General features: G+C 44.8%; 1 protein-coding gene and 1 pseudogene across 6 annotated transcripts in view; both read right to left on the reverse strand.

Annotated features, from left to right (window-relative positions):
- Positions 1–2794: 2794 nt before the first annotated feature.
- On the reverse strand, positions 2795–6438 carry LOC113934188 (annotated as a pseudogene).
- Positions 6439–8103: 1665 nt separating this feature from the next.
- Positions 8104–15500, reverse strand: part of GAPVD1 (GTPase activating protein and VPS9 domains 1) — a 75163-nt gene continuing 67766 nt past the window's right edge. For 3 of the 6 annotated variants that reach the window (XM_027614545.2, XM_027614544.2, XM_027614540.2), the window contains 5 exons: positions 14509–14696; positions 13669–13882; positions 11669–11741; positions 10385–10582; positions 8104–8838 (listed from right to left, as the gene is read on the reverse strand). In XM_027614545.2, the coding sequence (XP_027470346.1) occupies positions 8698–8838; positions 10385–10582; positions 11669–11741; positions 13669–13882; positions 14509–14696 (814 nt within the window). In that variant the 3' untranslated portion in view covers positions 8104–8697. Of the gene's footprint in view, positions 8839–10384; positions 10583–11090; positions 11415–11668; positions 11742–13668; positions 13883–14508; positions 14697–15500 lie in introns of those variants that run through there. The other 3 variants (XM_027614542.2, XM_027614543.2, XM_027614546.2) reach the window with 2 other exon arrangements.

Here is a 15500-nt window from a genome sequence, read left to right on the forward strand (position 1 = left end):
CCCCAGTGGTGGGCAGGCTGCAGCCTGGAACCCGGGGACACTGTGCTCAGCCAGGGGTGCACAGCAGGAGACATCGAGGGCCAACCAAATGCCCTGGTGTCTCCAGACCTGAGGACCAGCTGCAGCTGGAGAACCCAGGGATCCTGGATCCCCGGCCTGAGCCCGAAGGGCCTGCAGACCTTGACCCTGGCCCGGAGGCTGAGCATACAGTCTAAGTTCCTTGCAGACGGGACTTGGTATGACTGTGCCTACACTTTGCTGGGTGCAAGGCTCCTTATCAGTTCCTCCACCAGCTGGGGCTACAGAGGTGGAGGCCAAGGGCTTTGGGGCGAGGTGCCTTCCCAGAGGATGTGAAGATGGGGGAGGGAGAGCCCCTGTCCCTACAGGGGCTGAATTTGGGAAGAAAAAATAGTGAAATCTCCCTGCCGAGGAGCTACTACAGTCTGTCCTCTCCTCCACCCCCATCTGCAGACATTTGGGGACACCTGCCATTTGGGGTGGGACAGTGCCTGGAGAGCATGAGTTCCATGGCGATCACTGCTTTGCAGAGAAGCGTACAGGGAATGAGGCCTCACTGGCGACAGAGGGAAGGATGGGGGCTCCTGGGGGGCGGTCTGCCTTCCTCTCTTTGAAGCTGGATTGGTAGGGAGGGGCATTGAAACCGGAGGGCTCAGTAAGGGCAGACAGAGGCTTACAAGCAGGCGAAGCATGACAGTTCGGGGTAGAGGTGAGAGTTTTGAGGCCCCAGTGGGAGCTGGAGAAGAACAGAGGCATAAGGTTGAAAAGTAGGTTGGAACCAAAATAGAAGAAATAAGATTTTAGGCAGAAGAGGAATCTGATCAGACTTGATCAATTCTAAGGGCACCTAGGAGAAAGGGCGAGAGGGAGGCGGTTGTGAGAACAGAGGTGGGGAAAAGCGGCTGTGGTGGTGGAGGCACACTCAGGAGAAGTCGCTCGGGAGGTCTCGGCGATACAGAGATGGGGGCAGCGAAGAACCCCAGAGGCAGGACCGCAGGGCACATACTGACTCAAGTATCCAAATCCGGAAGGTTTTAAGCTGCAGAAACTGTTCCACTATGGTTAGTATGCACGATCACATGTAGGTTCACAATGGAGCCTTTGAGTTAAAACTGGGTTCCCTTCGAGTGGTTTCTGTGCTCCTTGGCTGACCGTGCCTGGAATGTCTAGGGGCCTAGCCAGGGCTGCCCCCTTTCCGTGACCTCCACAGTGTCCGTGCACTTTAGCTCTATCCCTGAGTTAGATGATAGCACAGGAGAACTATTTCAAGATTCTATATATATAATCGTAATATACATGTGACCAAACCAGAGACTGGAAGAGTCATTGAGGTGAGAGAGCCCAACTCAGGAAGGGGTCACATGCCTCAGGTCTGGTTAGAGGCAAAGCTAAGATCGGAACCGTCTTCAGGCTCCTGCACCAGGCACTGTGACCAGACACCACTCAACACCGTGGCTTTTCAGGAGGTGGCAGGAGTCTTCCAGGGAGGGGGAAAAAAAAAAACCTTCTTCAGGCTGGTGGGTGCGGTCCAGGTTTGTGGTGGGGGTGGTGCTGGAAGGAGGCCCTTATCGCCTCCCCTTTCTGTCGTCTGTCCCATTCCTCCCCACTTGCCTCCTTCCTCTTCCTCGGACTCACTCCACACTCGCTCCCCCAGCGCGGCCCCTGTCACTAGCGTCGCCACAAGAGAGGGAACACAGGGCTGTTGGTGATCAAGAAGTGAGGTGAGCAGGAGGGAGGAAAATAAATCCAGGACTTGGAATCCACAAAGTGACTGAGGGGACCCAAAATAGGGGATGAAGGAAGCGAAGGTTCTCTCGCTGTCAGCAGGGTCAGGCCCAAGCTGCTTTTTGGGAGAAGCCGAGTCAGAAGCCAGGGGCTGCTGGAACCGATGCTGTCATTTCACACAGGGACACCAGTTACGAAGGGAAAACAAAACACAACAGAAATGGAAGAGACATGTTGAAAGCAAAGAAAACAGGAAGACTAGATAAATATCTTTTCGTACCGAAAGTTGAACACTGAGATCCTCTGGGGATGTTTAGCCATTTGAGGTTTGGGGAAGAGAGTTTTTACATAACCACACGGGTTATAAAGAAAACACTTGGGCTTAAGCAAATAAAAACAGCCATCCTTAAGAGGATAAATTGGACTGGCTGTCTGGCAAATTTCTCCTTTAAAAGAGCCTGTCTTCCTCACACCTGTTACCCTTGTAGGACTTGGAGCCAAGCCTTTGGGAATTGCACACCTTCTGCAGTGGATCCCAAGTTTTAGCGAGCATCAGAGTCAGATGGGGAGCTTGCTAGGAATGCAGATTGCTGGGCCCTCCCCCAGAAATTCTGATTCAGGGGCTATGGGGGGCAATCACAAGCTTATGGACATCCCCAGGTGGGTGGTGCAGATGGGCCACTGGTTCATGCTTTGTGAAATGCTGGCTCTCTGGGCGCTTCTCAAACTTCCCTGAGAACGTCACCTGGAGGACTCATTTTTGTTTTTATAGAAGATACTTTTAATTATTAAAAATTATAAAGACTGTATATGATTTGGAAATAAGACTACCACACGACAGCCAAATAAGAATCGTCCAGGGGCGCCTGGGTGGCTCAGATGGTTAAGCGTCTGTCTTCAGCTCAGGTCATGATCCCAGGGACCTGGGACCGAGCCCCACGTTGGGCTCCTGGCTCAGCGAGGAGCCTGCTTCTCCCTCTCCCTCTCTCCCTGCTCATTCTCTCTCTGTGTCTCAAATGAATAAATAAAATCTTAAAAAAAAAAAAAAGAATCACCCATCCCATGCCTTTGTTTGGTCCCTCAGAAATAAAATGTTATCAGCTAGGACTGTGGTTGCTGGTCACCTTCCACTGTTTGTATCTGTGAGTTCACCATAGTCTACTTCCCCTTCCCCATAAATTCAAGACCCTTCTTCATATGCCCACAGGCCCCATCTCTGAGACCCGCCTGGAAAAACGATATACCGTGCTATGTCATCTTTTGACTGACATCACCCCCTTGTATGCTTCACTATTCCCTCATTGCCACATCTCATCTGTTGCTGGAGAAAATGCTGTGACTGGGTGTTTTCTTCCACCTGTCTCATGACGGGGTCCTGACCACTTGCCCTGGTAAATGCACATGATTCAGAGATCTTCCGAGAACCAAGCTGCCAACTTTTCCAGACTCACGTCTGCAACACTGATCAAGTACCTGTAATACAGGTCTTTGAAAGGTGGCTTCTGTGTTTCTTTTAAAATTTAATCTTTGGTCTTCTCCTGACTCTCTAGCCCAGATAGCCTCGAGCCAGGATGTAAAGGATGTAAAGATGCCTGGTTCCAACCTCAGTAAATTCAGATTTACAAACAAGAGTACCAGATGATTCTCAAGAGGGAAGTTTGGAAAACAATGGTTTACAGAACTCCCTAAGGCACAATTTTGGGTCCCACTCCTGGAGATTATAATTCATTTGGTCAGAGTCAGGACAGATCCCCTGACTGAATTCCCCAGGAATGACTAAGAAACATCAGTGGCTACATATCTGATTCAACAGCCCTGGTTACAAAATTTCTGTCAAACCTACAAATTAAGAGGGGCAAGGAAAGCTGAGGTGAAAATGTCCTGTTTTTAAAAATCACATCAGAAGGGGTGCCTGGCTGGCTCAGTCAGTGGAGCATGCAACTCTTGATCCCAGGGTCGTGAGGTCAAGCCCGTCGGGCATAGCGATGACTTTAAAAAAATCACATCAGATACTCTTTTCACAGGAACATAAAATTTAATGGTTTTGGCCAGCAATATGCTGAATTCCTAGTTAACAGAAATAAGTCTACTGTGGTTTTCATGTTCGGCATCTACAACAAGTTCAATGACTTGGAACTGAGAGCTATTCCCACATGTGGAAGATGTTTTCAGGATCCCCACAGCCAGAGATTTTTCTGGTCTCTTTGGTCAATTTTTTTTTTAAAGTCTATGTACTGCATTTTGGTACCCCAAGAAGATGGAAAAGGATTCTTCTGGAATGAAATGACTGAAGCAAAAGCTCTTTAATGAATCCTTACATCTCTAGGCAGAGGACACATTTATAGCCAAGAAGCACTTCTGAGAAATGATCTCGCTTCTCAGGATCGTGACACATCTTACAGGCAGCACTACAGGGAGGCCTAGCTCAACAGTGACACAGCTCAACATCCTTCGGGAAAGGCTACAGAGCCGCCTCCTGGGAGACAGGGGTTGAGTGCGTAAAACGTTAACAGGAGTCCAAGCACATAGGTAATGCCAAGTTGGCAAGAAAAGTTGGATTCTATTTTCAGTTTTAGGCAAGTGATAGCATTGACTTTAATATTGAACAGACTGAATGAAAATGGAGCCCTAATCAAAATTTTTAATGTTTCCTTCTAAATGAAGTGCAATCAATACAGGGGAAGCACCTTTCCACCAGTGAGGGAGGCCTGCAGAGTGAGCTTGTGACAAGGGCTCCTTGTCTGATAGCACCTCCCCTCAGCTGAAAAGATTAATAAAGGCTTCAGTGAATACCGTGATGGGGACTTCCGTTCGCAGAACTAAGGCTGATGAGTAGCTACCAAATACAAGAGTCAGATACAAACTGTGTGGAACCAGTAAATGTTCACCATCGCCTTAGTAACCGCGAGTTCATGCTCATTCCTTCCCGAACCACACTTAACAAATATCCTTAGACGTTCAGGCAAAAAAGACAAGTGTGAATTCATGGAGAAATTAGTAATATTTGAAGTCAAAGAAACTTTCAGAACTGCTTCTGCATATAAAATAGATGATGGAAACATAAAATCCAGTGAATTCAACTGCTCTCCCTTTTTAATCAGCTTTACAGAATGATACATTAGTCATCACATTAGAAGACAGGAGGAGTTTCCTGTACATATACAAGATTGTGCAAGCTCATTAACTGAGGCTTAGAGAAGGTTTTATCAGTTTCAAGAGGAGAGGCAGTACAACGCTTTGTAATACAGGTGAAGCACAAGAATACGGTAAACAAGACAGAGTATCAGCTCAGCAGAGGTGAATTCTTAAGGCGTGTGGCCGCTGCCCACACTATCTGCCATGAACCCGGTAGAGAGGACTTCCTCCCTCTTGAACTTAACCTTTGCTGAGCGCAGGCCTGTGGGACACACCAGCTCCACGGTGACTCCACACCAACCATGACACTGAAGCAAACTATGTTTTCCTTTCTCCGAGTGTTCTCAGGAGGAATAAAGCTATTTCTGGTCATCCTACTTCTTGGGTAACCTACATTCTAAAATATATTAAGTATTAATCTGGCAAAGTTCTCAAGCATTTTGGCATTCAAAATATTTCAAATGTCTCATCACTGTTAACCTACTAAAAATTCTTTGAGCTTCAACAAGATTGTTTCTGATCCGCCCCCCAATGATGGCAATCGCATACAGAATACATCCACTAGACTTAAAAGAACTAAAAAGACAACAAATACAGACTTCTCCTTAAAGAAATAAAGCGAGAATGGAGACACAGGAAGAGAAAGTCTAAGACACACATGGAGGAAGCTAACCCCACTACATTTCTATCACTTCTATGTAATCCACTAATAATTTTGAGCAAGTGTGGTCCAACTTCCCCTTTCCACAACCCAGTCACATCAGAGAAAGGAATCTTTAAGTTTAGTCTCCCCCATTTTAATTATGTAGTCGACCTTTACTCGGCCCAAATTGGAATCCCTATGGCAGGTGACTCGACAGAGGTGCTGGATGGGCATGCACAGTCGGCTACAGGGTCTCAGCACAGCCTGGCCACTGTCTGGGCCCGGTTTCTGTTCTCTTGCTCATGCACCTCAGCAACACGTATACTGAAAGTCCGTGTTAGACAAAGGCTTCCAGGACACAACAGGAAAAGAAAAACCATGCAACACGTCTATTTTCAATCCCTCACAAAGCCTAATTCTCTTACTACAGCGATTTAATATCTGTATTAAAAAAAGGCTTTCATCAGCAGGTTTTTAAAAGAAAAATCAGAAAAAAGCAATTACTGTGGCTGAGATGTGAACTAAAGTAGAGAAAGTAAACAAAACATTTACCAGGTTTTAATAAAAAATAATTTCACAAGGAAACACAATCTTCAATCTGTACTCCTATTACCTGTCTCCAGAAGCAGAATATTAATACAAAATACAAACTCATTTCTCATTAGAGAAGTTAACTGCATAAGATTTCAGTGAACTGAGCCACTCTCTCTCCATTTAACATTCATTATCGCTGCAAATTCCATGTAAGAATCAGTGGCTACTGAATGTCTCCTGTGGGTGATTTTACACTTTTGCACTAATCCTTCATACAAAACAGGTACTGGGAGGAAGTGTGGTAAGAACCGAGGAACAACTATTCCTCCTTCCTGAAGGAGCGAAATCCAATCGCTGGCTGTCTCACGCCCTACCATGGCCATGCGTTACCAATTCCTCTATTCAGAGATCGGCACTGTAATGAGTCATGATGCCACATGAAACCGGCAACAGTGAATGCTGGTTTGTCCGTGCTCCTAACCGGGTTTCCAGCGGGAAACTTCGCTGCTCCTTAAACAGCGGGGCTGCGCTGCCCTGCCAGCACCTGAGGCGAGACTCAAGCCCCTGCCAATCTCCGGTGTCGTCTGGTGCCAGGTCTGTGGGCTTCTACCCTCACCACTGGCTCTAGCGCCGCTCAGCTCTTACCTCCTGCCTCCAGCGCAGCCCGAAATCCCCCAACTCACCACCTTCTCCTCCCCAGGAAAGAGCCCTGTGCCACGTCCACAGCTTCTCATCTATTTCCACAGTGATAACACAGCAGAGATGTAACACCATTTGGAGAAAAAAAATCTCTATGAAGTTCCGTAATAATGCATTCCAACTATTCCAAGTCTTCTACTGACTTAACATTTATTGAATCAAATGCTGAAGTAAATGGACTCCCCCTCGGGTCTTAGAAATCGTGTCAGACTGTTAGTCTCTGTAAAGTGTTTAGGACAGGATTTGACAATCTAAATACCTAGGCAAGTTTGACAGTTACAACCCATGAAGTGCAGGACTCCACAGATTGCTTGACCTAACATTCCAAAGGACATTTTGTAGTACTAGTTTAATTCTGATCTCTCCCTAAAAGACAGAAACCACATCCCACACTCCTATGCAACTTGTTATTTTGGTATTTTAAAATAAATGAATGAGAAGAGGTGGAGGCATAAAGAAAATCCGGCCTCTTTAGGCACAATTAAACACAGAGGTCTTGGAGAGAAGAAGACAGCCTCTGTATTCATCTGCTCAAGGTTGTTTGTCACAGTTCCCTTAAAAATGCCTAGAAATGCTGCCCGCAACAAGGGACTCAAAGTATGGGACCGGGTGTGTTATAAAAGCAGCTCACCATGTTTAGGAAACATACAAAGTGAAACCAGTCAGTCATGACTTATGTACAAGACTTGTGCTTGAAGCTTTGGTGTGCCTCCTTGGCCAATTTCTCAGACACCAAAACCCACTCCTGATTATCAATATACAATCAAACCAAAATACTGAAACATAGACTTTTGTTCAGAAGAGGGAAATAAAGGCACAGAAACCTGCCAAAATAGATTTTTTTTCCATAAGAATAATATGGTTGATTAAAATAGTTTATCACTAGTAAAACTTGTATCACTAGAGCAGACAATACAAATTAGTTTTTAAAAAAAATGACATTCACTGAATTCCTGGTCTGTCATTCAATGTGAATAATCATCAAAAATATATTACAATCAAAGGTTTGAAAGGAGTTCTGTTTGGGGTTTCTACACTGTATTCAGTATTTCAGATAAGAAGTACCACAGTAACGTATCAGGTGTCTACTGTTCCTTTGTACACAATGCATGGCGATTAAAGGGTCTACCTCCTTCCTCCTGCAGGCTCAAAGACGTCCGTGGTGAGGAATGTCTAAGTGATGGTTATACCCCTCATCAAAGGCAGCCTTGTGCATCAAACTCCACACCTAGAAAGTTCAAGAAACTGTTTTCCTCTTTAATTAATATTTCTGTGTATTTGTTTGTTGCTTTTAAGCTCAGCTTAAACTTTGTCCAGGAAACCATTTCACAAGAGGGTACGTCACAACCTACTATCAGCAATATTCCTTGTTTATTAGAATCTGAAGATGTCCATATTACATCAAATATAAATATATATTATATTTACATTTCCTTCTTAGCTTTTCAATCTAGGTGAGTATATTTATAGATAATGCCACTAATGTCACCACCATTATAATTCTCAGTGCAACTGGTATTCTCCTTCCATTAGATGCATGTAAGATTAGACAGCATCTAAAAAGAGGTGTACTGTTCTTTTTATTTTTTTAAATAAAAGGAAAGAATGGGTATCCATGAATGGAGATCTAGGAGTTTTCTAGATTTTGTTCTGTTTTTTAATATTTCAAAATACCTGAAAAATGTGGTCCCTTTTTGCAGTACTAATTCTCTACTTGGGACAAGAAAATAACCAAATACGCAACAGAAAGGAAAAGAACCCAAAGAAAAGAGAACCTGCTTGTTAGCTCATTAATCTGTTTAGTAAAGATCTGTTTTAAAATGTCTGAATACTGTACAATATGATACAAAAACAATCTTCAGCCTTCCAAGCAGCTGGCACATTTTCTAAGAGATCTGTTTGCCCGCCTAACAGTCTGCGGCCTTGGTGGGCCTTGGTCTTGGTCACTTTCGGTCGTCGATAGTTTTAATGAACTCCACTGCTGCTGTGAACTGCATCCACCAATAGGATTCCTCCCCAGACAGACAGCTGGCATAAAAGCTACTGATATACTGGACAGTGGACAGCAAGCAGGGCGGATTTGCCTAGAGAAGTGAAAAATAAGAGAGTCAAATACTCAGATGTAGAGCTCTGCAAAAATCATCTAAGTTAGCATCTTCAAATGTTTTTCTGTGGAAAAGCTACCAGTCCTTTTTGAAAATAATGCCCAAATTCTTCTCTGGAAGCGATTTATAAACCCTAGCCACTACGAGCAACAACAGTATACTGGAAAGGCAACTTGGGTTCTAGGGCCAGCTGAACTATCTAGCTATCTAGAGCTTTCCATCCTTATAAGTCACTGAAGCTTGCTGGTCCCTAAGGAGGCTGAACTCATCCTAGCAGACCTCCTCAACATCCCAGGATTCCAAAATGTTAGATAAGGAAATAAATGCTATACGCCAAGTGAGTTAGAAGTCCGGGCAGAATCAGCTGAGAAAGAAAAAAACTAAAAAGAGAACATGCCCTCTGTTGCCAGAGGTAACACAGAACATCCACTGCTTTTTGACTTTCTTAAGGGGGAAAGGATGGACACAGGTGTTTTAAGTGGTTGGGAGAAGCTAAGGCCTTTGCCTCGGAACACGTTCAAACGGACTCTGCACAAGAACTAGTCACACCACATGTGGAAGAGAGGAGAGTGAGGCCAGCAGCAGGAGTTATGAAGGCTGACCGCACACGGATCCTATGGGTTGTTGATGGAGCTAAGAGTTCAGACTGCAGAAATACCACAAATACGGGGGGGGGGGGGGGGGGGGCGCCTGGGTGGCTCTGTCGGTTGAGTGTCCAACTCTTGATTTTGGCTCAGGTCATGATCTCAGGGTTGTGAGATCAAGCCCCATGTCAGGCTCTGTGCTCAGTGCAGAGACGGCTTGAGATCCTCTCCCTCTGCCCCTCCCTCCATCCCCCCCCAAAATAAATAAAATAAATCTTAAAAAAAAGAGAGAGAGATGTCAGTACGTTTTAAAATAACATGGCACAGGTGCCTGGGTGGCTCAGTCGTTAAGCGTCTGCCTTCGGCTCAGGTCATCATCTCAGGGTCCTGGGATCAAGTCCCACATCAGGCTCAAGCCTGCTTCTCCCTCTCCCACTCCCCCTGCTTGTGTTCCTGCTCTATCTCCATCTCTGTCAAATAAATAAAATCTTTAAAAATAAAATAAAATAAATAAAATAATATGGCACAATTACAAAATAAGAGGCTAAAAGAGAAGAGAGGTATTTGGGAGACTTGATACCTCACGTGACAAGCACTAGGAAGAATTCAATGTGGAAGGAGATGGGAAAAGCACAACAAAAAGACCTTGCCCTCATTCATTCCTTCATTCATTCACTCAGTAATTACAACCAAGCTCCAACCAAGAACCTCAGGCACGTAACAGCTGGAAATGTTCATCTAGCAATCTGGTCCTGCTATTCTTTCTTCTGAAAACTTTAACTTCTGGATAGAACCAAACTTCACATTAGACACTTTCTTTCTGGGTAACACAGAGCTTGAGACTGGGAAGAGCTGAGGTCTCTGGAGCATGGGAAGACCTGCACCACCCTGCTTAGAAATGCCAAATAAACTCTCTTCATTAGTAATAGTGAGGGGCCCACCTTTATCAACACAAATACCAAAACAGGGACAAAGTCATCTGCTCCAGGGACGGAGTCCTCATTGGCTAGGCTCAGGAGGTTCATGATGGTGGAGCACATTCGCAGAATGCACTGCACTTTGTCGCGGGGGGTCTTGTAAGCACTTATTGTCCTGATTTCCGACTGTGCAGATGGCCATGGGGCCTCCCGAAGATAAACCTAAGTGAGACCAGAGACAGACAGACAGATCTTGAATCTAACAGCAACCACAGGAAGCCACCATAGCAACCTCCATGTCAGGAAGCAGAAGGGCAAGCTTGGTGCCTTTTCCTTTCTTCACTAAAGCCAGATTGCTGTTCCTTCCCCTCCCACTAAGATTGAAGCTTAATTTTTAAACTTCTAAATAATTTGCATTTTCGAATAAAGCAACCCAGATATCCATTAATGGAGGAAAGGGCATACGATAACACCCAACCTAGAATTCAAAAAATTTCAAATACTTCTCTTTCTTAAGTAGCTAGAATGGAACTTCTCTACATGTAGTAGCTGATTCTAAAAGCACAAACAAGCTACTTCTGAAAGAAAACAATTTAAAAATACGTACATTTGTTGCAGTAGCTCTAGAAAAGAACAGATTCAAAAAGGCAAAAGACAATTTAAAAACTCATGCTAATCAATATTTCATTAGTGGGGACTTTTAATAAAACAACCAGAGAGCTCAAATACCTGAAATTTTCCTATTATTTTATAAAACTGTATGACACTACAAGGTAATTGTGACGTCACATTCGGATTTAATTTCCTCCCCTGGAATAACAGTAGTCACACTCTGTGGAGTGTCACCAGATCCCTTATTCAAATGGGACTTTTCTGCAGAAACAGGACTATAAAAACATCTATGGAGGGGGAGCCTGGGTGGTTCAGTTGGTTAAGTGTCCGACTCTTGATTTCGGCTCAGGTCACGATCTCAGGGTCGTGAGACAGAGCCCTGCATCCGGAGCCTGCTTAAGATTCTCTCTCTCCCTTGGATCCCCTTCATCACGATCTCTCTCTAAAACAAACAAAGAGAACACCTCCATGGGGAGCACGGCAGCGGGAGGCGGGGTGGCTTCAGGGCCCTCAGTGCAGCCTCCTCCTCACCTCCCCGCTGACGTGCTGTTCCGTGCCAGGCAATTTTAACCCTAGGACCTTTGAGAACTTCACAGTTGGGACTTACAGCTAATGCGAATTGTGCTTTATAATTTATTACGTTCTGTCTCCGTGCGTATGGAATAGGACCACCCGTGCCGTATACACGTGCATTACCTCTGGTATCTGAAGAGCTCTGTGATTTGCAGTCACTACTTTAGACAATCTCTGAATATGTTCATGAAGAACCCTGCAAACCCCCCAAAACACATATGTAAATACATATTTCAGATAATAAGGTACACAAAGAGTCATAATTGGCTTTTTCAAAACATTTAAACTTATTTTGAAATACAGATCACAATTACAGTTGAGAGTATCTCTTAGCTCTAAGTATTCTCTTGTCAAAAAGAGTCTCACACTTAGGATCTGCTTAGAAATGCTAAGTGAGCTGAGGGGAGACAAGGAGAGGAGGGAAGTCCTCCTTCCCAGCCGAGGACAGCACATTCCAAGGGACAAAGGAGAGGAGGCCCAGCCCAGAAGCCACCGGGGGACGTGCTAATTAGTACAGAGCACAGAGGAAGTACAGGGATCAAAAGCCAGAAACCAAAGATGACAGAAGTTTAGATCGAGAAGGGCTCTTGAGAACACTCAAAACTCTCTCTCATTTCAGAGATGAAAATAATCAGGCTTAAAAAGGTGAAGGATCTGCCTAAGGTCACACACAGATTAGTAGCAGGGGCTACACCCAGCTTTCTTGGTTTCTACTGTTCTTTCCAGAATACTATGTTAACTGTCCACTCTGTAACACCTGCAGAAATGCCATGGAGGAGGGCGTAGGAATAATCTGCTTCAAAGCTACTCTTTGAGGTAAATAGTTTGACTGTCCCTAACTCCTTACCCCATTCTGGAAGCCAAAAACTGGTCTCTGGAGAGAAAACAGGTCCCATTTGGCAAAGTAAGTACAGAAGCCTGGGCAGATCTCTGAGAGTATGAACCAGTGGGAGAGGCAGGCTGGAACAATCCTAACCCATTCACTGAACATATACGCAAGATCTTAGCACTTCCATGAAAGAATCCTTCTATAAATCACTCACGCGTCACCCCGAGGTCCTATCACATGGACCCCTTGAGAGCCACTGGCACAGTAAGCCAGTGTTACTGCTGGGGTGCACAGAAGCCACTTCAACATGCTTGGGGGAGAAACAGGGTTGGAAAGCAGTGCTCAAGAAAATGCAAACAAGGAAACGTGAAAATATGAAATCATCCCTAGTCTCATTACTGAAAATATAACCCCTGTTACCACTCCAGGTATTTTTTTTTCAGGATTAATTTTTTTTTTAGGATTATTTTTTTAAATCTGCTTTATTGAGACATAATTCATACACCATACATTTCCAGATATTTTTTCATACCCAAACGTAGAGCTTTTCCTTCCTACTAAACAGAGAATGAGCATATGGAAGTCAGGCACTGTGCATGATGCTGCGGGAGAGTGGTGAATAAAAAGCATGATGTTCCTGCTCTTGTGGAGCCGATGACGCAGTGGAGGAGAGCGGCGCTCACCAGACGACCACACACAGCGGTGATCAAGAAGGGGGTGATTCTGCCCCCCTGAGGGGCATTCGGCAGTGCCTGGAGACATTCTGGTTCTCACAGCAGGGGGTACTACGGGTATCTAGTGTGTTCAGACCAGGGCTGCTGCTAAACATCCCACAAGGCACACAGCAGCCTCCCACACCAAAAAACTATCTGACCCAAAATGTCAGTAGCACCAGGCGGAGGAATGTCAAAGCACAACGGTGGCAAGTGCTAACAAAAGGTACACAGGCCCAGGAGAGCCCTGCCAGGGACAGGACCCAGCCGGAAAGGCCAGGGAAGAAGCACTGCAGTCAAGATCTGAAGGAAGAGAAAGGAGGGGAGAACACGCTTGTTTGGAAGAGCAGCGGTGCCCTCCAAAAGGCCACAGCAACTGAGACACCCTCCGGCCTCATTCCCACTGCCCTGAAAACAGAGTTACCCTTCTTTCTGATCTTGGAATCAGATGGGTGAAAAATGGTAACACACACTGCCTTCACCGTCACCCACTAAGTCTCAGCACAGCTGCTGTGGACATGGGAATGGCTGATGTACCCCTACGCAGTCAACCCGGGTGCAGTAAACATGGGAGTGCTCACTGGTCACGAAGTATGTCCCCATCCTGGTTAGGGTAGAAAGCAAGCTTGAAAATCCGATTCATCACACTGCGTTCGATGGCCAGCTGAGCGTCCTGAAGCTGCTCTTCACTCGCATTCTGCCATATGACATCCTGGGCCATCGCACCATAAAGGAACTGCAGAAAATCTTCTACCTGAGCAGTTTTATCATCAGCTGCTGTGAGTTGCTGAAAGTCTCCAATGCAAAATAACAATTTTTTAAATACACTATCTGAATAATTTTAAAAAGGAAATTACAGAAATCATTTTAATAACTAGCTATGCAGATGTTATGCACTTAAAGCCAAAAGTATCTGGGTAGGGTTTATTTTAGGAGAATACGTGGCCAAATCATTAAAATCGGGAGAAACGTAAGAAATATGCAAAAGTTTAAGAGCAAGGGGTTTGTTACAAAAATGACATACTTTGACTAATGTACTGAATCACTATACTGTACACCTAAAACTAAGACGACACTGTACATTAATTATAGTGGAATTTTAAAAATAAATATTAAAGAGTAAAAACTAAAAAAATTTTAATGATATACTTTGTTTTTGAATATGAGAAGAATTTTGTGGATCCAAAACTTTAACCAATTTTCCCAATTTTGTATAAACTACAGATATTCGATCCATGATAAAAATGACATTTACTGGTTCAACATCAAGGTTTAATGATTAAGAATCCATAAGACACCTGGGAATTTAAGGGACTACTAGTCTTAGACATGCAACTGCTCACACAAGCAATACAAAGATGTCCGCATCTCCCCACTAACACATGGCTGAAGAGCTGCTTAGTCTAAAAGCCTTTCGTTACCGTGAATGAATTCCCGGATCTTCTTTTCTTTGCTCTCAAGCAACAACCTCACACAGACAGTGGTGAAGTATCGATTGGCCACCTCTTTGTCCCGCAACACCCTCTGCAGTAGCCTCTCCAGGTGGGCCTGCGTGGTCTGCAGCCCTTGCCGGCAGCGAGTGAGATAAGCAATATAGGGTGCCCTTTTCCTAAAAGAAAATAGACTTTGCAGGACATCATATACATACAGTGCACACTTCCTCGGAGACGAAGAGCCCTACATGAATTAATCATGTCAGGCTGCAGACAACTGTCTTGAGGACTAATCATGCTGCCCGCTCGTGTTGGTGAAGAATAACACCTACTGGGCTAACCACTTAGCTACCTAATTCACTACATGTTACTAAGTCCCTAGGCATCCTTGATCTATTTTATATTGGCCCATGGTCTCCATGCTGTAAGACCTCACACCTCACAGGAAACTGATTGCTACAGAAGACTAAAACAACAAAATACAGGTTAATATAGCACTAGATCATTAAACATATCAGCGATTATTTGCTTACAGTCTAATTGTAACAATCATTAGAGCGCCCATCCCCTAAGCCTGGGGGCCTGGTTATCTCCCAAGAATCTCCCTGACGCTCTTCTCCTGAACTGTTAGCAAAGGGCGGCAGCAGACAGAGGGCAGCAATTTTTAGACCTACGCCTGCTTCCCTGTTGCAGGGAATTCGTTTTTCCGGTCACCCCCAAGAATAGGAGCAGGATGCCCTAATTATCCTGGCCTCACCTCTGCTAACCCTGCTTCAGTGCAAAACTGAAGGACAGTGCACGTCTCTGTTAGTGGGGAGAGCTGCCCACTTACAACTGCATTTCCAGATAAATATACAAATGTGTTCTTTGGAAATCTACATCCAGATAAACACAGTCCAGCATGTTGCAGTTAGCCTAGATTCACTTGTGAAATCAAGACAGGGAAGAAGATCCTTGATGACAGGTGACAGGTGCAGGAG

The sequence above is a fragment of the Zalophus californianus genome, chromosome 13, assembly GCF_009762305.2.
Source record: "Zalophus californianus isolate mZalCal1 chromosome 13, mZalCal1.pri.v2, whole genome shotgun sequence".
NCBI lineage: Eukaryota > Metazoa > Chordata > Mammalia > Carnivora > Otariidae > Zalophus > Zalophus californianus.